Source organism: Agelaius phoeniceus, chromosome Z, assembly GCF_051311805.1.
Source record: "Agelaius phoeniceus isolate bAgePho1 chromosome Z, bAgePho1.hap1, whole genome shotgun sequence".
Classification (NCBI taxonomy): domain Eukaryota; kingdom Metazoa; phylum Chordata; class Aves; order Passeriformes; family Icteridae; genus Agelaius; species Agelaius phoeniceus.
The window spans coordinates 70,486,542-70,507,737 of record NC_135303.1 but is presented as its reverse complement, the minus strand read 5'-3'; the positions used below and the strand labels follow the sequence as shown (position 1 = coordinate 70,507,737).

At 38.0% G+C, this 21,196-nt stretch overlaps 1 protein-coding gene across 3 annotated transcripts in view; it reads right to left on the bottom strand.

Annotated features, from left to right (window-relative positions):
• PDE8B (phosphodiesterase 8B) overlaps nucleotides 1-21,196 on the bottom strand; it is a 71,197-nt gene that overhangs the window by 20,959 nt on the left and 29,042 nt on the right. For 2 of the 3 annotated variants that reach the window (XM_077171573.1, XM_077171572.1), the window contains exons 2-10: nucleotides 20,088-20,147; nucleotides 15,259-15,449; nucleotides 13,891-13,950; nucleotides 11,873-11,930; nucleotides 7,522-7,610; nucleotides 4,788-4,866; nucleotides 4,183-4,323; nucleotides 2,744-2,832; nucleotides 2,269-2,329 (exon numbers count right to left, since the gene is read on the bottom strand). In XM_077171573.1, the coding sequence (XP_077027688.1) occupies nucleotides 2,269-2,329; nucleotides 2,744-2,832; nucleotides 4,183-4,323; nucleotides 4,788-4,866; nucleotides 7,522-7,610; nucleotides 11,873-11,930; nucleotides 13,891-13,950; nucleotides 15,259-15,449; nucleotides 20,088-20,147 (828 nt within the window). The remainder of the gene's footprint in view (nucleotides 1-2,268; nucleotides 2,330-2,743; nucleotides 2,833-4,182; nucleotides 4,324-4,787; nucleotides 4,867-7,521; nucleotides 7,611-11,872; nucleotides 11,931-13,890; nucleotides 13,951-15,258; nucleotides 15,450-20,087; nucleotides 20,148-21,196) is intronic. The other variant, XM_077171571.1, reaches the window with a different exon arrangement.

The window sequence follows — 21,196 nt, the reverse complement described above, 5'->3', positions numbered from 1 at the left end:
TGGGTAAGGAATTGCCTGAATGCTCCTGCTTGAAAGAGTTGTGGCCAGTGGCCAGGAGTCTGGGTGGAGAGGAGTGCCGAGTGGTGCTCCTTGGGGCTCTGCACTAGGGCCAGCATTACTCACATCTCTGTCAGGGACACAGCCAGTGGGACCAGGTGCACCATCAGCAGGCTGGCTGATGACACCCAGCTTTGCAATGTCACAGCTGCCTGAGGGGCCACAGCACCACTGGAGGGGCCTCCAGCATAAGACATGAACCTGCAGGAGCAGATCCAGAGAAGGGCCACAGAACTGACCAGAGAGCTGTAGCACCTCTCTTATGTGAAAAGGATGAGAGAGTTGGGGTTGTTCCGTTTGCAGAAAAGAAGACTCTGGGAAGTCTCTTAGCACCTTCCAATTACTAAAGGGGCCTACAAGAAAATAAATAAAATTTTACAGGGGTGTATGGTGATAGCACAAGCGGCAATGGTTTTAAACTGAAAGAGAGTAAGTTTCAACTAGCTATCAGGAAGAAATTCTTTACTGAGGGTGGTGAGACACTGGAACAGGCTCCCCAGAGGAGCTGTGGATGCCCTGTCCCTGGAAATTCAAGGCCAGCTTGGGTGGGGCTCTGAACAACCTATTCTAGTGGAAGGTGATCCTGCCTGTGACAAGGGGATTGAAACTAGGTGATCTTTAAGGTGCCTTTCCAGTCAAATCAATCTATGATTGCATGATTCTTACTGGTATAAGCAGTGCAATCTACAGGGCAAAGAAGGACAAAAAAAATTACTTTTTTCTTATATTCCTACTGCTATTTTTTACATATGAGTACAAGTTCGTAATACTTATTATCTTGCATTAAGAGTATCATATATACACCTTCCTGTACCAGTCTTTCAGCTATGTGTATAATATAGAAAAAGCCGTTAGATTATGTCTTACTTGCAAATCAACATCAAAGCAGTTATAAATGAAACAACAGTTATGAGGTTTAAACAATGAATTAAAAATATATGCAACTTTATCACTGCTTTTATAAAACTCTGTTGCACTCTAGCCTGAGCATTTTGAAACATCCTGTGACCGTAAATGATATTTTGCTGCTAATACTAAAACACATGTTTTAGTTCAAAGATGAAAGTCAGTTTAAAATACTATGAATCTTATTTTTCAATGATAGACATGCAAATTTCTTCCAAGAATTATGCAGAGTTCTCCTTGATTTGTTACTACCTACCTCCACAAAAACTTGTGCAAGGAGGATGGTTTCAACAGTCAAATGCTACCCCCTATGAAATTCTTTTAGAAGTAGTGGTTTTCCAGTAATGTGTTAATATTCAGTATTATTCTACTGAAGAAAGGGCAACTAGACATACTAGTGACTTTCTAAATACTTTTCATGCCTAAGTGTCTTTACCCACATTACAGATAAAAGCACATAAAAAAATTCTAAACAAAACAAGATACATAACCCCTCTCCTAAATGACATGGAAACATATCCTATGTACAGAGCATGTGCTTGGTCTAAAATGTTTCCAGCCACTCTCTGTCTCACCCCTTGAGACCACATGCCAAAGACGGGCTTCACTCCTTTGCTCACAAAACTCTAGACTTCTTTACTCAACATGGCACTTACTAGAGTATTTCTGGAGCAAAGTATGTGATACGATCATTTGCCTCAGACACCAACCATCAGAGGGAGGAAGCGAGGAGAAGATGACAGCAAACAGCTCCCCACACCACCAGGTTTCTTGCAGGGGCAGCTGGTGTAGATTTGTGTCTGGACTGCAGAGTCCCAGCTCTGCCACTGCTGCTGGTTTACTGGGGTCGTGGCTTGAGTTGCACCCTTCCACAGCACCTGTTCTGGCAGGTGTGTGAAGCCTCAGGGCTAGCATGAGGGCTGCACTTCATAAAAGTACCACACTTATCAAACCTTGGGGCCACTGAGCAGGGATCATTAGTTGGTGTAAGTACAGCAGATCAGACTGGCAAGAGCAGCCCTACAAACAGGCCCTGAACTCCCTTTGAACTGTAATCTGTATTGCTCCACCGTATCATGGACTCAACTGTCATGTCCATGCTCCAGAAAATGAAAGATGGTCTTCCTCAGGGGTCCTACAAACAGAGACTAATGCATGCAAATGTTGAAATTTTCTTGCTTGCTCCAACAATCAGCGAGAATCTCATTGACAATATAGGTCACATCTTCTTGGAAAAATTTATAAGCCAAAAAATATCAGTTCACTAAAAGCTATGAAAATTATCATATGAAAGAAATACAATACCTGTTTGTTGTTTTCATTGGTACAATGTAGTCTTTTGAGGGACACAAAGTGTCTTATTTTCCTAACAACAGAAATTATCACTTGTTACTCCATCACATCGTAAAGACAGAAGTGAATTGATATGTTACTATTTTCTAAAGGAGAGATCTCTAAGCCCTCAGGAAAACAGATACCAAGCCCAACACCAGCAAGACAACTGGGTGACAAGCAGTCCTTCAGCATGACATTGAGGTTTTTGTTGCAGGACACCTGATACTTCTGTTGGTCCAGGAATTCTCCTGCAAATCTGGGAGTAGAATTTGGCAACGTGTCTGTTCTAAACTGCGAAGGTGGGAACACGTACAAGCACATACACAAACACAGGGGTTTCCCAGTTGCTAAATACATGGAGGTTCATGTCCAACTTACAGATGCAGAAAGCAGAGAGAAGGCCCTAAAACCCAGAAAGCAATTATGTTCTGGACAAGTTAGTTACCCTCCTTGACCAACCACAGGTGTTATCTTCACGTGCTGCTGGATACTATCTCCTGATTTCCTTCTTGCATAGTAAACTCCTTGCCATTCCTAAAGAAACACACAAAACAGAGACAGCATCTGAGCATACATAGCTGGCAGTCAAATATTTGTTTATTACTGCATAGTTCTTATGTACTAAATAATTATTTTTATTTCATAGTTTTATTTTTTAAAATTGTATAAAATTAATGTACTCTCAAGTATAACAGAGAGACTGAGCAGCAACTATTCACCCAATGGAGAGCAACATCTTTAACTAACATAAGGAGAGTATAATTGTGTTCCTCTTGCGAGAAGGTATTTTTTACAAGGAACTTTACAATTTTTACAAGGAACTTTAGGTATCATCTACTTAAAGAGGTGACAAACATTTTTGCTAGGTGCCACCATAAGGAGCAGTGACTGCAACACATCCAGAGGATATACCCTGGCACCAGCAGAAATAAGCCCAAACACCATTCAGCTTTGAAGTTGTCAGTTGCCATGCGATACATATACTAAACTTCAGAAATCCTTGATCTAAATATGTCCTTCAACTAACCTCAAAGAGGAAATATCTTAAGGAGGGAACTACCTGGCAGCAGGGTAGGATGAAGCTGGAGAATGGGTAGAAGATACCTTTGAGCAGACAGTGCTAGCTGCAGGGCAGCCCATATAAATGAGGAGGAGCACAGCAGGAGTGGCCTGTAGGTATTGCTAATGAACCAAGGTGGACCTGCAGACAGTGACTCACAAAGCTCAGATCATTGCTGGACGTGACTCAAAGATTCACGAACTCCCCAAAGGTCTTGAAGCAGAACGTGAGACAGGGAAGGGCAAGAGGTATTTCTGCAACCCAGGGGAGATGGGATAAGAGTGTTGCATGTATTAGGGGAACATATTGCCAGGCCCATCGCCTCAAGGACGGGAGTTCACAGGGCATTGCAGACATTCTAACTGCAGTTATTAGGAAAGCAATTGGCACCCCACTGGGTGCCAATACATTTTGGTGCTTTAAGTATGCAGTCAGCAAGGTTCTGCTGTTTGACAGAAGTTAGACATTCTAGTTGGATGATTCAGCCACCTGAGAGACTGACTGAGGGACAAACTGTTACACTGCATCTAAGAAAAGCTCCATGGGCTCTAAGCAAAACAGAAACACAGAAAACATTCTGATACTGATCTTAAGCCAGCAAATCAGCAGGAGTTCAGTTAGATCCTAAAAGCAAAGCTAATGGAATCTGTAGTCACTTGTCAGTGGCATGGTCTGTGTTGTGCTTAGACATCTGAGAAACACAATTCTAGTCTTATATGTGTACTCATGAAGAATACATCTAGTGTTCTTAAACATACAGCAATAAAACCAAATCAGAATAGAACTCTATAGTGATTTCACAAGAGTTTGTTATATTTTCTTACTTTTCCTTTTTTAATAAATGTGTTTATGTTGTCCAAAAGATCTGCAGAGTTTTTATCACTTTTAGGTAGTTCAGTAAGCTCCTTGCCAATAAGTTCTCCCTTGCAGTACCCCATCATCCGTTCAAAGGCTGGATTAACATACTGCCAAAACAAAGGTACATTAGGACAATATTAAAAAAAAATATTTAAAAACTAGTAAGTTATATATAAGTATCAAAGTGTTATATGCTAAAGCCATTACCACATATCCCTACAATTCAGTGATTCTCATATAAAAATACTATGTAATGGTGAAACATTTTATTCAAGTCAGAGAAGGCAATATGTAATCTATCAGAAGGCACAGAAAGAGAATTAATGCAGGTTTTACCAGAAACAACATTACCGAAAACTATAATTTCAATGAAGTTACAGAAGGAAAAGTCTTATAAATTCAGCAGGCATCAGTGTGCAGCAATCAGAAATTAAGCAGTTCATTGCACAAGACATTCTAATGGGCAACAAAACTAAAATATTGATATAGAACAGGAACTGCTGACCCAAGATGTCTTTGGGGTCTCCCTCTTTTCAAATTCTATAAAATAGTTAACATTTCCCCCCCGTACCTGAATGACATGATCTTCACTGGTTATTTCTACAGCTTCCTGACAATGGTCTAATGCTGTAAACACTGCATTACAAGCCCTGCAAGTAGCAAATGATTAGCACATTAGTCTTATCGTTAGAACATTTTGTTCACTATAAATACATGATTAAATTGTACTTATTGATAGATGAACCACAAAATAGCAGTTGTTTTGACTAGACCATGCCACAATCTTTATTATGACTTTTTCAGAACAGCCAGCCTCAGACATCCTTGTTGTTAACGTGCTTTTACTGCAGATTACGTTGTAAATGTGCTCACAGGTGCTGCAGCATCTTAAGAGTATTTTTGTATCTACACACATGCTCTGAACAGCAGGAATGAACAATTAGCAGTAAAAATAATACATTACTATTACATCAGAAAGTTTTGTGATCATTAAAGATTGGAAGCACAAAAATCATGACAGCACATATAGACAAAGTTTTAGTACAGCAAGTAGGTTGGCACTATCAAAGAAACTGTCATACAACACAGTTAAAGGAAACAATTTGACCCATCTCAAAGTTCTAATAAAAAAAATACCAATTTTCCTTCTTCCAAGTAATAATGCAGTGACTTGATTTCCATACATCCTCATCTTTCAGGACCCAGATGACCTTTGTTGCCTTTTTTTTTCAGGGCTATCCTTGAACTAATGCAGGAAAACAAAAGCCTTACCTTCTTGGTACAGAATTCAAATTGTTTAAATTATGACTTACACAGGATGGCATTAACATTAATATAGGCTGCTAATACTAGGGAAAAATGTATATCTCATAGAATCATAGGATGATTTGGGTTGGAAGGGACATGAAGATCATGTAGTTCCAAGACCTACCATGGCCCAGAAGAGTAAGAACTGGAAGAAACAACTTAGTCATACTTGCTTTGATAGATGTCAGTGCCTTGTCTTTGATTTGGTCTGAAGACAAACTAATTATCTTCTATATGACTCTCATTTCAGGGAACTAAAATGCACCATGCATAAATATTCCTGTACACAGTTATTACCTAAAAGAAACCTCTTGCTTCCAGGCTGCATAGCAGGGTTTGAATTAGTACAACTGACTAGAGAATTAAGAAATACAGGACATTACTACTTCTGCTTATTGTGGAAGTAACTCAAAACAAAATAGGATACACAAAGAGACATACGCGGAAACACAGACATGCAACCATGTGAATGAAGATTTGTGGGAAAAGAGTATTTTGTGCAGAAGATGACAGAAGTGTTTCTGCTCATATAATAAAAGGAGCTTGGAGTGTAATTTTATATGTGATTTTCTAGCAATTCAAGCTGGTTCCCAAGTGTGATTTTGTGCTGTGTGAAGGAACTAATTTGTCTCAGTGATAGATGCCTGTCTGGTACATCAGCTGCTAACAAATGTAATTACAGAGACTTTCTGTAAGAAAACACACAGATATGTCTGCACTATTCAAGCCTTAGTATTTCCATTTGATCTGACAAGCAAGCCAGCAAAATTACAAGTTTAAATGGCCCATATCCCCTTTAATTAGCACACAGATGTCCAACCAAGTTTCAAACCAGAACCAGCTATGTGGAAAAGGGGAGTCTGTGCTAGGAATGGAAAGCCACTTCTGACCACTGACATGACCTCATTTACTTCTCTCTGGGGCTGGTGCTACTTTTTCATTACATTTCTCTTGTGTCTGAACACGTGACATATCCTGAGTTTAATTCTATCAACTAACTTTCTGCATTCTCTTCCCTTTCACTTTTACAAAGCTGTATAGAAGACTCCCAGATCATCAACTAGCAGCACAGATGTGCAGTGCAGCACTCTTTTCCCCCCTTATGAAATGAAAAAAAAAGTTATACCTGAATGCCATAACCAGTATCAGTTCTGATGAGTTTTTAATGGCATTTCTCTAATAAGACAGAGGTAAGGGGAAGACATTCTTGCTGAGTTTTAGAAAACAACTATTAAAATTGTGTAAACCAAAATCCAATTTTTTCCCTGGAATTCTCTTGTCATTGCAGTTTGTGTGCAATGAATATGCAATAACTCAAAAGTCACTTTGGTATCAGTTTGCAAAGAAATCTTAGAAAAAATCAACTTGTGAAACAGAGACACTGAAACCTGTAGAAAAGTGATAGTATTTCTGTAGATGGAACTCAAATTAATTTATGCCACAGAGAGAACAGCCCTTTCTCTGCATTTCTTTCCTATTGTTTCATATGGTTGCATTGCAAAAATATCTACGTGCATGCAAAAGCACCTATATTAAATACAAAATTAGTCACATTAAGGAAAAAGTGCATGTGGGAATGCACTCAATAACATATAAAACTGTGCTCAATAACATATAAAACTGTGCTCCTGGCCTGCCAAGTCTTGGCCAAGCAAGAAAATAAAAACTCAGAGCTGATTCAAGATTGCATTCAGTTCAAGCCTCCTAATATGAAAGCTCAGACACATGAGATCAAGGATGACTTTATAAAGTTTTACCATCATATAAAATCACAGCTCCCACCTACACTGATCAAGATTTCTCAGGGTACCAGTTACTAAGGCACTGAGTTTGTCCTTTACAAAAACACAGAAGGAAAAAATATAAAAGAATAGCGTATTAGTTAACATACAGATGCAAGGTACACAAATGCTTAGCTGGGAAGAAGCAGAAAGTAACATGATGCAATTGTTTAGACCAAGAAGTTGATGTTTGCAGTTTCTCACACCTCTACATACCGTAATTTGAACTGAGATCGCACTTCCCCACGTTCTATTTGAACCAGTTCATTGTAACAAGCAGTTACGCTGCTGTTCTCCATGAATTGCTGAAAGACAAATCAAGAGTGCATGAAATAGGCTGGAATAGTTTTAAACTGTTTTTTCTGTTTCTGCATCTAAAACTTTAACTTTTTAAAGAAAGCTGGCATGAGGCCAGCAAAGGCCCACAAGGGTGATAAAGCACCTCTGCTATGAGACAGGCCAAGAGAGCTGGGACTTTTCAGCCTGGAAAGGAGAACACTGAAGTGGAGAATATATCAAGGCATATAAATATCTGAAGGGAGACTGTAAGAAGACAGAGCCAGCCAGCTTCTTTCCAGTGATGCCCAGTGACAGGACCAGAGGCAATTGGCACAAACAGAAACAAAGGAGTTTCAGGGAGCCTGAACATCAGGCAACACTTTTTTTTTTTACTGGGAGGGTGACCTGGGCACAGGTTACCCAGAGAGGTTGCAGAATGTCCATCACTGGAGATGTTGAAAAACTGTGTGGCATGGTCCTAAACTTATTTTAGGGGGCTCTACTTGAGCAGGGAGGTTGGGCAAGATGACCTCTAGAGGTTCCTTCCAACCTCAACCATACTTTCTTTTCTGGTAGAAAAAAGTTTTTGTTGTACCTTTTGTGTTGTGAATAATAACCTTTCCCTTGGGAATGAGTTTCTAGTTTTTAAGACTATACAAATATCTAAATACAAAGCAAGTATAAAAATGCGAATTCCTTTGCTAGATTTTCCCGTTTGGTTTTAGCAACCCACCAAATACTCCAAACCCCCCCCCCCCACACACAGTCTCACACAAAACCAGTATTGCCTTGATGTTTTATTTTGAATGTCTATCCTTAATTCAGAATGGAAATGGAAAACCTTAGAGACATAAAATATACATGCTAAAAAAAAAAAGAAAGAAAAATATATTTGGCATTTGTTTCCAAGCAAATATTGAAGCTAAAGCTTCCAAAAGTCAAGCAACTTTGCTTCTCAATTCACTGAGCTGTCACTGTGAATTCAGAAGGACACAAAGTAAGAAGCATCTGACCGCAGTGAAAAAAACTTTTACTCCAGATAGGAGAGAATGTTCTCTGTTAGGTCTAAAAGGTCTTGTGCTTGGTCCTGCTGAAATCAGAAATTTTATGTTGCTACAAAAGAAGTATATTCTCTGAGTTCAGTTAAAGTTTATTGATCAATCACATGCACTGATTTGAGTTATCATAGGAAATGCCCTGTGTTGTCACTAGTTCTCCCAGCACAGCTGCATGCGCAGTCCAGAGGAGCATGCAAACCACCAAAGAATAGCTTTCAAGAAATCTGTGCTTCTGTCCTGTATGAAAAACTGTGTTTTGGACACCAGTGGCTTAATTCCAAGTTGTGAGTAAAATATAACAAAAGTAACATTAAAAACAACTGTTGGCATGGGTCTGTTCTACTCCTTAATGTTGACATCTTAAAATATTTCTGTAACTTTTACCTCCCATGCTACAGAACACATGGGAAAACAAAAGGTACCATAAAAAGTTGGCAGAAACAAAGCAAACAATGGTGTGGTTTTGTGTATCAAACAGCCTGCTAACAAACTTCTCTTCTAAAGCAGTGTAGACTAAGATTTTCAGATTTTGGGTACTCTTTTAAATATTCAAATACATTTGAGCTAAATTTAAAAGAATGAGAACAACTCTCAATAATATAAAATTTATCTACGATGGCAACCTATTTTATGAAATAGACTTACTAGATTATGCTAAGGGTCTTTATAAACTGAATTTTATAGTAGTGTGTTTTACTGAAAAAATTTAAGCACTGCTGTTCAATGACAAAATTCTTGGCACAAATCCTTTGCTAAGAAACAAGAACTGCAGCTTATCAAAGTGCTAACCATGCTCTTAACTGTTGTATAGTCTTCTGCAGATCTAAAGAATCACTTTATCTAAGTTTATAGTGCTGATGCTGGTCATTCGCTGGCTGACTCAAAACTGAGAAATCAACTGGGACATGAAAATAGCAGGAAACATTTCTTTTTCTAATCTGTGCTTCTAATGTGACACAAGATTAAGAAGATTTCTGAACTTGCAGATATTAGAAGACAGACAAAACACTTTCTTTTTTAAAAGTTTCATATTTATGCAGTACATTTTAAGTAACATATAGTTTTAAATTATTTCTTACTTCATTATAATGGGATTCCACTGTTGTTCTATGCAGAACTTAGTACAAGCCACAGGAATTATAAACTAGCAGTAATGCATTCTTCTTTTTGCTTAGCAATAAGAATTCATTTTAATATTAAAGACTCCTTTTATTCCAATCTAGTAAGTTTTAATAGTATCTGGTCAATGAGAATCAACATTTGTTTAGGAAAAGAGGTTCAAAATACAAGACAAGGTTGTAATTCAGTAACTGCAAACATTAAGATCTCCTGTTTGCTGATTTAAATCATAGCTAAAAATCAGTCAGGAAGCTAAATTGCTTATTCAAATTAGCCCATCCTAAGTAGGCCACCACTATTAGGTTTATGAGGCTGAGAGGAAAAAAAAAAGCATAATTAATGTCCTGGATTAGCAACAGCATTAATACACAAACACAAGAGTTGTTAATGATATAGAGGGAAAATCAGATGTAATAAAATGAACTTTCTTAAGAAGAAGGAGGAAAAACCAGAAATAAGTCAGCATAAAAAAAAAAATATGATTTAAACAGATTGCAATTTTCCAAAAATAAATTTAATTTTTGCTGATGAGGAAGAGACAAGACCCTGCAAATACCACCTCTCTGTTTGAAGAGAGGCATTTTTAAATCTTTGTGTGGTAATGCATTTAGTCCCCTGATCCCCATCCAAGCAAAAATAATTCCTATGTCCACCCCACAGCAAAAAAGAAACTGTCACATCAGATGTATTTTAAAATCTTGAAAATAATTCCAATAGGCAATTATTACATTATTCAAGCCCTCTGATAAATGTGGGACAGCAAGAGAGAGTAGCACAGCTGTCAGGTGCAAAAAGATTCTTTTTTCCAAGGCAGAGAGTTTCACTGAGCCATGTCTCACAGCCACAGAGTCTCCTCCGACTTTACTCAGTACTACACCTACAGTTTTAATCTAGCTTACAAAACACATTGCCCTACATTGTGTTCAAATGAAACAGTAGACCTGAGAAGTAATAAACTTCTCTTTGAAAAATATTTAAGCCAGAGAGAGAGAGAGAGAGAGAGAGAGGGAGAGAGAGAGAGAAACTACATTAATAAAACACTGGCATTCTTGGGCTGACCTTTCTCTTAGACTAACATTTCCAATTTTCAGAGCATCTAAGTGCTTTAGAAATGCTTTGGTCCCACAATACTCTTGCAGTACAGGCAAGATCTTATACCTCTATTTTTGGGAGATCATCTGAAAATGTTAATTCTGGTTCATGTTCTGCTGTATAAACAAACTTAGGCTGAGTGTGAATTGGCTAAGACACTGGACTCAGCATGAGCATAGGAGAATGAGATTTTTGCCTGGGTTAATTCCATCTCTTCTCTAATTTTCCTTACTACAGTTAATTTTCCTAAATATGTATATTTTAAAGAAAATATATACAGTTAATTCTAACTAATTCTTCAGATGTGCTTCTTATGCCTAAGTACACATCCTTCCTTATGAATGGCTAACTTAAAAAATGCAGCTGGTTTATTTGAGAATAACATAACATTAATATCCAACCAAAGCCACTCACACAAATGTTGGGACAGGGTAAGCAACCTAGATTTTCAGAGCTGAGAACTCCTGCCTTTCTGCTCTCTCCTACAAAGCCCTTTGAGGAACAGTATGAACAGTTATCTTCCCTTCTGTTTCTGGTACAGGAGTGTCTCTAACTCTGTACTGAGAAAAATTTGTGCAAACCAACATTTCAGACATTACGGGGGGAAAAAATCTTCACGAGCTGGACCAGGTTTGTAGTCCCTTTAGAAGAGAAATCCTAGCAGCCTGAGACACATGGAGGGGTCTGGGTGACGAGTCAGCATGCTGCGATGTGTTAATCAGAGCCTCCCACCCCTGTTTCTTAGTGCAGTCATAAAACACACCCGCTACCCAGCCAGACCACAAGAAGGTAATGTCAGTACAGCTGCTATTCTGAAAGGACCACCTAGATCACAGAGCTTTTTGTTTCATATGCTTCTGGAATACTCCTGAAAGGAAAACTAAATCAACTGCCACTGGTTTCTTATCAATAAATTTCTAACAGAAGAGGATGTGTACTTTTCAATTTGAAGAAGCAGAAGTGTTTGTAATTTATGAAGCTACTATGTTTTCTATATTACATAGGCAATTGATACATACCCTATCAAAGCCTGCATCAAGAAGGGGGAGAACAGAAGTCTCTTCTTGGTCAGCAGATCTACAAAACAAAATCACACAACCACAGAATTATTCAGGTTGGAAATGACTGTTAGATCATCGAGTCCAACCTCTAAACCAGCAGTGCTAAGCACTGAACAGCAGTGAACCACTTCCCAAGTGTCACATCCACACATCTTTTAAATACCTGCAGGCATGGTGATTCCACTGTACTGGGTAGCCTGGGTTGCAATGCTTGCAACCCTTTCAGGGAAGAAAATTTTCCAAATGCCCAATCTAAACTTCTCTTAGCACAACCTGAGGCCATTTCCTATGGTCAGACCCCTTAATACTTCGGAGAAAAAACGGACCCCACCTGGTATGGAGAGTATATCCTCCTTTCAGGTACTTGTAGAGAGAAACAAAGTCTCCCTGAGGCTCCTTTTCTCAAGGCTAGACATCTCCAGCTCCCTCAGTCACTCCACACTCCTCAGGACTCATGCTCCAGATCCTTCACCACCTCCACTGCCTTTCTCTGGACTCATTCCAGCACCTCAACATACTTCCTGTTGTGAGGGGCCCAGAGCTGGACACAGGATTTGAGGTGTGGCCTCCCCAGTGCCCAGTACAGGGGGACAATCCCTGCCCTGGCCCTGCTGGCCACAGCATTGCTGATCCAGGCCAGGATGCCATTGGCCTTCTTGGCCACCTGGGCACAGCCTGGCTCATGTTCAGCTGCTGTCACCAGCACCCCCAGGTCCTTTCCAGCCACTCTGCCCCAGCCTGTGGAGCTGCCTGGGGTTGGTGTGACCCAAGGGCAGGACCCAGCACTGGGCCTTGTTGAACCTCACACCATTGGCCTCAGCCATGATCCAGCCTGTCCAGATCCCTCTGCAGAGCCTTCCTGCCCTGAGCAGATCAGCACTCCCACCCAGCTTGGTGTCACCTGCAAACTGATTGAGAGTGCACTCAATCCCTTGTCCAGGTCATTGATACAGATATTAAGCAGGGCTGGTATATTATTTACTATAAGGGGACATAACAGTTGAGGATTAGATGGCATGAATCTAACATAGTTCTCTAAACATAACGAACTCAGTGAGAAGAGTTTTTCCTTAAATACATACAAAAAATCTTACTGTTATAGAAGCTGGTGCTATAGTCTTCTATTACAGGTATTTGCAGCTTCTATACAACTTGATAATTAATCCTACAGCAAACCTGACTGACAGATTCTCCAGAGAAGTCCTGTATCTCTCTACACACAGAAGGGGATTGCAAGAAAAAGTACAAAGAAGATAAAAAAGACATTCTGTGATATCTTATGAGAAATAATCTAAAAAAATATTATTAATATAAAGGTATTTGCTAAGTTGTAAAATCTTGTTCAGCAGCAAATTTAATTGATTTTCAAATCTTGGTAGTAATAGTTCTCCTTCCACTCTATTTCCTAATATTCTAATTGATTTAGGAAATGAAAATGGTAATGGATTCAGTAGTATGTAGGAGTTCTAACAAGGGTATTTGAAGATATTTGATAAATATATATTTAAGTCAGTAAGAATTCTTCCTAAATGCATGGGTTATGAATTACCAAATAAGGGTTTAAGGACAACATTCTGGTGAATTTAGCATCAGCTGGATTGAAGTTTGCCCCATCACCCAGTTAAATAAACAACAATTTGTTATTTCTCTAGTTATTTCCTTTAGAAAGTAATACGCACCTTTCTAGTTTGGATTTGTATTTTCCTTTCCTCTTAGAAATAACACATATCTGTCTGGCTTTCTTACTATAAAACCCATCATGAGGTGACAGGAAAATACTAGTCAGTACTAAAGGAAAGATGTTGAACACTCAAATAAAACATCGAACATCACTAGACCATTTCAGATGAAAAATACTACATTTACTCTGTAAAATTTGCTAGTAAGATACTTTCTGTTATTAAATAACTGTTATAGACTAGGTAACTGTTCTTATAAAGTAAAATTAAAATCTTTCACAAACCAGTAATACTTACGTGCGTGGAACCACAGCAAGTATTACAGTATGCTCTGATAGCTCTGTGGCACGAATAGACCTGAGGAAACAAAAATTTCTCAGTTACACTGAATGCTTTCTCAATATTGCTCTGAGCACCTCCACTGAAAATATAAATGAAAGTCAGGACTGAAAGACACCACTGAGGCTAGACAATATGATAGTGCACTGCCAAACCTAACTATCCCCATTTAGACAAACCATTTTCATTTTGGCACCATATTTCTCATTTTGCTCTATGGAGGTAAGAAGGCAAAAGCTCCAAAACCTCAGTGGACAAACATCACTTTTCAGACCTACTCTTATGACCTAGCGAAGGTTTCCCCTGTGTATTCAGCTTATCTGGGGCAGACTGCCCTGAATGCGTGAGTCGAGAAAGGTCAGTACATGCAAAGTATCTTCAACGCCCTTGACTAATTTATACAAGAATCTCTACCCCCTCTCAGATTTACCACTGTCCTTCTAGACATTGCAAAATTTTGTTTAGAGGGTGGGAAGTGCTATCAAGGCATAGCAAATTACAAAAGACTACAGTTCATTAAATACTGCATAAACAAAATTTTACCATGTTGCATATTATTGAGAAACCAAAAAAGATATGACCAGCTATCAGAAGAACACTCTGTGTTTTACTGGCTAATGATAAGCTTTTTTCACTCATATTACATTGCTCTGAATAAACAATCTTTATGTTTATCTGTTGGTCTTTTAGAAGAAAGACCAGCACAAATATTTGAGCATTAAAATGCCCCTTGTCATAAAAATGGCAAGTTTCAGCTCATGGCAGACTAGAAGCACAGTATGGTGCAAATGGTATGCTTCAGCTGAAACCACGCATTTTAGCAAAGGATCCCAATACTGATCACTGGTAATCTTAAAGCATCTTAGGTACAACCATGTGGACTAGAAGAGTGATGCAAACTTTTGTGAAGAACTGGCAGTGCCTGACCTTGTGCACAACATTCACACAAACAAACACATTCCTTGGAAGTCTGCAGCTTCAGATTTTGATGCAGCAGTAAGCCAGGAAAGAAGCAGCACCCACAGCAGAGAATGGTTTCACAACAGCTTTGGCTTATGCTCTGATAGAAACCCCATGACTTAAAGATAATTCTACAGTTCAGCTTCGGCATAATGTAGTTTTTATATTGTTGTAGATGTGTGCAAACCTCCTGGCCTCAGTCCTCAAGCTTCCATTCCACTGCAATTTTAGGTGTTCATTTTTTGTTTGTTTTTTTTTATTTTTTTCCCTATTTTTTCAAATAAGGAGTTTGGTTTCAAATTAGGAGGTTTGGTTTCATACAATGTATTTCAAAGCTTAAGAGAAGCATAAGGTGCTTTAGGTTACCTGCAGATATCTTCTGCATCAAAATACTTGGAGTTCCTGTGATCTATGACAATTATTTCCTGGTGCTTATCCAGGAAACATTCAAGTGCTGATTCCAGAGTCCAGGCAACATTGCACCTGTATCCTGCTCTGTCACAAGCCCACCAGAAACCATTGCTTTGGTTGTCTTCTTTTGCAAAGATTAGCAAAACCTGCAGAGGATGGAAAACAGCAGCACCACATTAAGCACATAAAGTAGTCTTCTGCATGGAGCAAGTCTTAACAAATAATTCTGCCCTTTGGAAGATTTTAAGTCTGCTTTAAAAGTGGGAAGCTTGAACCACAGGTTGTAAAACAAACAATGCAGTAGTACACCTTTCTTAATGGATACCACAGTTATCAACAATCAATAGTTAACAACAGTTAACTATATAAATAGTTAATGGTTTTAAACAAGGACTGTATAAAAGTTTAGGACAAAACTAGCTTGCCACATGATGATTTTTTCCTAGCTCCTGTTCCAATTCAATCAGCAACCAACCATCAAACATCATTGCCACTCTTGTCTCATCCGAGCTACACACACTTTTGATAGTAAGGAACTGTTTGAAATGCAGCTGCCTTAATTACCTCTTATCATCCCTGAAGACATGGGCAAACAATAACAAAGTTTTATCTGTTCTGTCTTCTTTAATCACAAAAAGTGGCATTAACCAATATTATTTCAAAGCTGAAAAGAGCAACAGGCAAGAAGGTATGTAGAGGAGGAAAAATATTCAAATGTGAGAATTTTTTACCCAATAAATTGTGCCAAACTGTCCCTAAGCTTATAAAGTAGTTTAGACAATTTCAACTGAACACTTAAGGAACTGCTCACACAAGATCAGGTAGGAAGTGTACAGAGGTGCCACTCTGAAGATCAAGGAGATGCTGTAGGAAGCCTGTTTGCAAGCTGACACACAGAATAGAAGCTGAAAACAGCTGTATTTCTGTGCCTCTCATGTAAAAGGAAGTGTTTTTCAGAAAGAATAAATTTTTCGTCCTTGCCCTATAACACACAATTTATCAGTGTCCATTTATTAATCTAAGTCATGCAGACATTCCCCATTACAGTTGCACGTATTTACCATAGCAACTGATAACTATCCGTGCTACCCTGTGTCAGACGAAGAACAGGGCTAACTTAGTGCAAATATGCTGTGAAAAAGAAGGCCTCAAAAAGTCAAAACTTTATCCACAGCTACTAAAATTGCACAAAAAGTCAGCAGCCAGAGATTAGTCATGTATAAAGCAAAATCCTGTTCATTTCACATATAAAAGTCATCCCCTGACTTTACTGAAACAACGTGCTCAAGAAAAATATGCAAAATTTTGCTCCAAATGCCTGTAGGAAAGGCCAATAACCTTTATCCACCTTGCTTTATGCAGCTGTGGTGTCAGCACATGAATTTCAGCACGATCAGTCTAGAAGCTAGAAAAGGTGACAATAGCATTCTTCTTATCTTTAGCTGCTTGGATTGTTGAATTCTAAACAATAAAAAAATCAATCATTGTTACTGTGACAGTCAGAGTTTCATTAAACAATGGAAGAAAATTATATGCTCACAATTTCTGTAAATATTAAGAAGGTAAAAGTTTCAATGTATTGGGAGGTTTTTGATTGCAGTTATCAATAAGCAGATTTGGTTTATTGACACTTAACATCCAAGGTAACTGTTGTCACTCTTTTTAATCCCTGAGGTTTTTTTTCCAGCCATCAAAGAGTTGGAAAGCAGTGACCTGGCCGAGCTGCAGATTTTCTACTTCCTGAGTGAAGTCCCTACTCTGATACAATCTTCTGTTTGGTTCCAACTGCCATTAGTTTTATTTTGTTCCTAGTTTGAAATGTTATGGGGAAAGAAAATTTGAGGGGGGCAGGGGTGGCACGTTTTTTGATATCTTCCTTCTCTCAGCACTCCCAGTTTGGAAATAAAGGATGGTAAAATGCAATAATTTATCATCTTTAAAATAATGGAGCTTAATTAAACCATACAATCTCTCCTGGTAACTGATTATCAGTGCACAAATCCTTCTGAGAATATTAATTTTAAAAGTGGTTTAAGGTATTACTACTACACTTTCTCATTAAGTATGGAGCTTACTATAAATCATCAAAACACAATATAACTGGAAGTATATTTGAACAATGCTGTCAAAGCCAAGGCAAAAATGTAATAATCCATATAAACAATATGATCAAGGAAATGCTTAAATTCAATCTGTGTTCCATGCCAAAAAAACTTCATGTAGTTATTTTTTTGTTGCATGATTTGCAATGTTACTGTAAAAAGATAATTTTACTCATTGTTGCTGTAATTTAGGAATACCATGGACTTTCTCTGTAGAGGCCTTTCCAATTTTGGTGATGTACTGAAATTTTTACTCTAAGTATTTGCTTGACATGACTATTGCACATCTAGTTCCCAGTTTATTATACAAATACAGAAAATGGACAGAAATTTGCTTCAAAGATTTTGAAATACAAGAAACATCAGCTGAGGATAAACAAGCTACCAAAAGGAGAAAGAAAATTACAGCAACTTAAGAAGCTATTTAATCATTTTCAAATCATCATATCCTAGCAAGAGACTTTCAGATTGGAAAAGACATAGTATCTCTGAATAAAGTTACAGAGATACCCATTATAATGGTATGAGGGAACAGCGAAATGCTGTGCATCATCTTGCTTCATTTGCAGCTCATCAGGGAAGATCACAGTGTCAACGCTGTGAAAGAGATGATGGCAAATAAATGTCCTAAAAGGTGAGAAAATGCAGCATTTGAATAGGAACACTGAAACGCTTATGAGCAAACATTTCTGCAAGAGGATCCAGCACCTTTTTATGTGCACTAATTGTTTATAAAAACCACATCTCCAGTGTCCCCTGGAGAAAGCACATTTTTGTGTACTTTCAGCATGGTCATTTCTGAAATCAAATAATTCCTATATTACAAGCCTTGGTACAAAGTTGAGGCAATTGTGCAATGTGTATATGGGATATTTGGAGGGTTGGAGCTGGCTGGTTTGCTTTGAACTCTTCCCTTTGCCTCTTAAGGCCAGGAGCACCTGGGTCACAATTCTGTACAAATGAAACCCAATTTTACTCTGACATATATGGTCATGAAGTCCAGTGAGGAACCTATTAAATGGTTTTATGGCAGGTCACAGGCACAAGTGAGGTCACTTCTCAGACAAAAAATATGCGCCATTTTGAGGTTGGCACAGGTGTCCCATAACAGCATAAAACACAGCAGAATAAAATGAAGTTGGCTAAGAAAAGCCTCAGTGGCAATTGTTTTAACAAATGGAACTTAACTTGTCAGGCAATTGTAAACATGATTAATCATCCACATACAGACATTTAAAATGTGATATTCAGTAGTTGTTTGCAATGCACAGAGAAACACATAATTGTATTGTCAAGATGGAATAAAAGATTAGCACACATTTTTTTAATGTGGGGATGTGTGCATTACTTGCCAAATTATCTGAGGTAATGTGGCTTTTTACACAAGGCGGGTTTACATAAAATGTTTTACTTAACTGTAAATAAGTTAATGTATGGCAACATCTTTAAGGAAAATTCTTCAGTTAATGATTTTACTGAATAATTTCTGCCTAAAACAGATTATTTTCTTACACAGATTCTCAGTTGTGAAATGTAAAGACAAAATAACACCCCCATCTGAAAAGATACCAAGAAGAATGTCAATTTTTGAAAACAACAAAAATCTAACTTTGCCTTGGGGAAATCAAATTTCTATGAAGTAATATCCTCACAAAAGCACTGAGAGTATTTGTAGTTGCTAAATATCTTCTGGATAATCTTTCTGAAGATGAACACGATCTAAAAATATTTTTCTGTGAAAAGTTACACATTTCTATGTTAAAATTCCCTACAAAACTGAAGGTTGTTCTGCTGTTGAAGTCACTACTCCTCAGTCTTACTACAATATAAACAAGTAATTTCATCAGATTGAGTAATCATTGAGATTGCATTCATAAAGCCATTCATATGGCTTTACATTCAAGACTGAATGTAAAGCCATAAAAATGTAAAGCTTTATGATGCTTTTCTTCCACACATAGGTTTTTCACAGAAAGGGTGCTTGGTGACTAAATGTGTCTGTATTTTACAGAATTAACCAACCCATAAATTAATTCAGATTAATTATGTATCACTAAAACAATGTTAAAGGCTAAAAGGCTATTTAATTTCCTATAATCCGAGAGTTCCAACTTCCACTATAAGCTGAAAAAAATAACACTTGGCATCTGATACTATCACAGGAGCAAAATGTACAGAAAATGAAGCATGTATGGATAAGAGCTGTTGCTCCTTAGCTGAATTTGAACCTGTCTTCTTGGAGGACATTTCTTGAATTGGTGGTCTGTAAAACATCGTTCTCTGTCCTGTTACAGTTCTCTATCCTGTTGTGCAAAACCCAGCAAAACTGAACATATACCTAAATTTCATGAAGGTCTCTGCTGTGGTATAGCAAAACTGAACAGGTTTTAATATCCATAGAGGCAGCTCTTTCCCTGGTTGATGCACATACACTCACACTCATACTGGTAGGACAGATACAAGCAATGAGGGGATGTTAGTGGAAATCTAAGGGTCTTATTTACTGAGTTAATTTACTTTAAATCTTCTCAAGTAATCAGATACACAAAACACACATTATCCCTCTCACAGTCCTTGTACAAGTGAAATTAAAATATTATAGTTAACTAAAGAGTTTGAACCTTAACTTTTTCATCTATCAATACTGAATTGGCTCTCTCAGAAACTGAAGGAGCATCTTACCTGAATTGGGTATTGTGTCAGTCTCATAGACCCAACTTGTACTTCTGCAGCTGAAGCCTGCTAAAGAAATAGAGATTTTTTTTTTCATTGTCATTCTTAAGAAGGTAGCATTTTACATACAAGAATTAAAGGTCAAACAGAACCATGAAAGATGCTAAAAAGCACACTGGCATATGAATAGCAGCCTTAATTTCATTACTATGAAGTGCATCTCACATGATAATCTTTACCAAATTCCTATTTTTGTTTTACTTGCCTGTAAGTTAAAAATGCTAGGGTTTAAAATAAGGAAGTAAGAAACACACACTTTCTTTTCTCTGTTTCCCCAACAGAGTACCTAGGTTACATAGAAGGACTTTTTTTTGCTGGAGACTAGAAAGCTATTTATCTCCGGCCAAAAGTTATTCATTAGAATGTAATATAGAACTTTTTTTAAAGGTCTTGTGACATATTCTAAATAATAATGTTTTAGTGGGATTGATGGTGAAAGAAGTGACTTTTGAGAAAAGGGAACTTGTTTGGGTTGTAGATTGAAAGTTGTTTTCCTGAACCATAGCCTTCAGTTTTCAGGTAAAAATATCACTACCATGTGAGCCATGACATTTTCAGAAGATATGATAGCACACCATAATTTAAACCTGCTGCAAGAAAGCCAGTACATGTGGGCTGTGGCTGCTTTGTTTGTTGTACTTCTTAGGAACTGGACTACGTTAATACTTTTCGTGTCTTGATACATTTCAGTACACTTCTCCTGTACACTACTGATTTGTTTCACTTCAAACCATTAGCTACAGAAGGTTGTTAAGCAACAGAACAATACATATGCCCTCACGCAGGTGCACATACTTAATGAGAAGAGTCTTTAAACCCTTAAAATGTTCGTGCATATGGAGAATTAGCTGCAAGTTACCAACCTCCGAAAGGGCAGACTCCTTGCTTTCATGGTCACCAGTTACCCCAGGTGCCCCAGGTGTAGATGAGTTTAAGCAATCCTGCAAGACATGTAATCTGACCAAAACCCTAATTGTAGGCAGATTCCCAAGGCCATTCCCTGACACATGGGAATGCTGGAGCCTTATTTCTGTGGCATTTTTCTCTGTGGTGCTCAT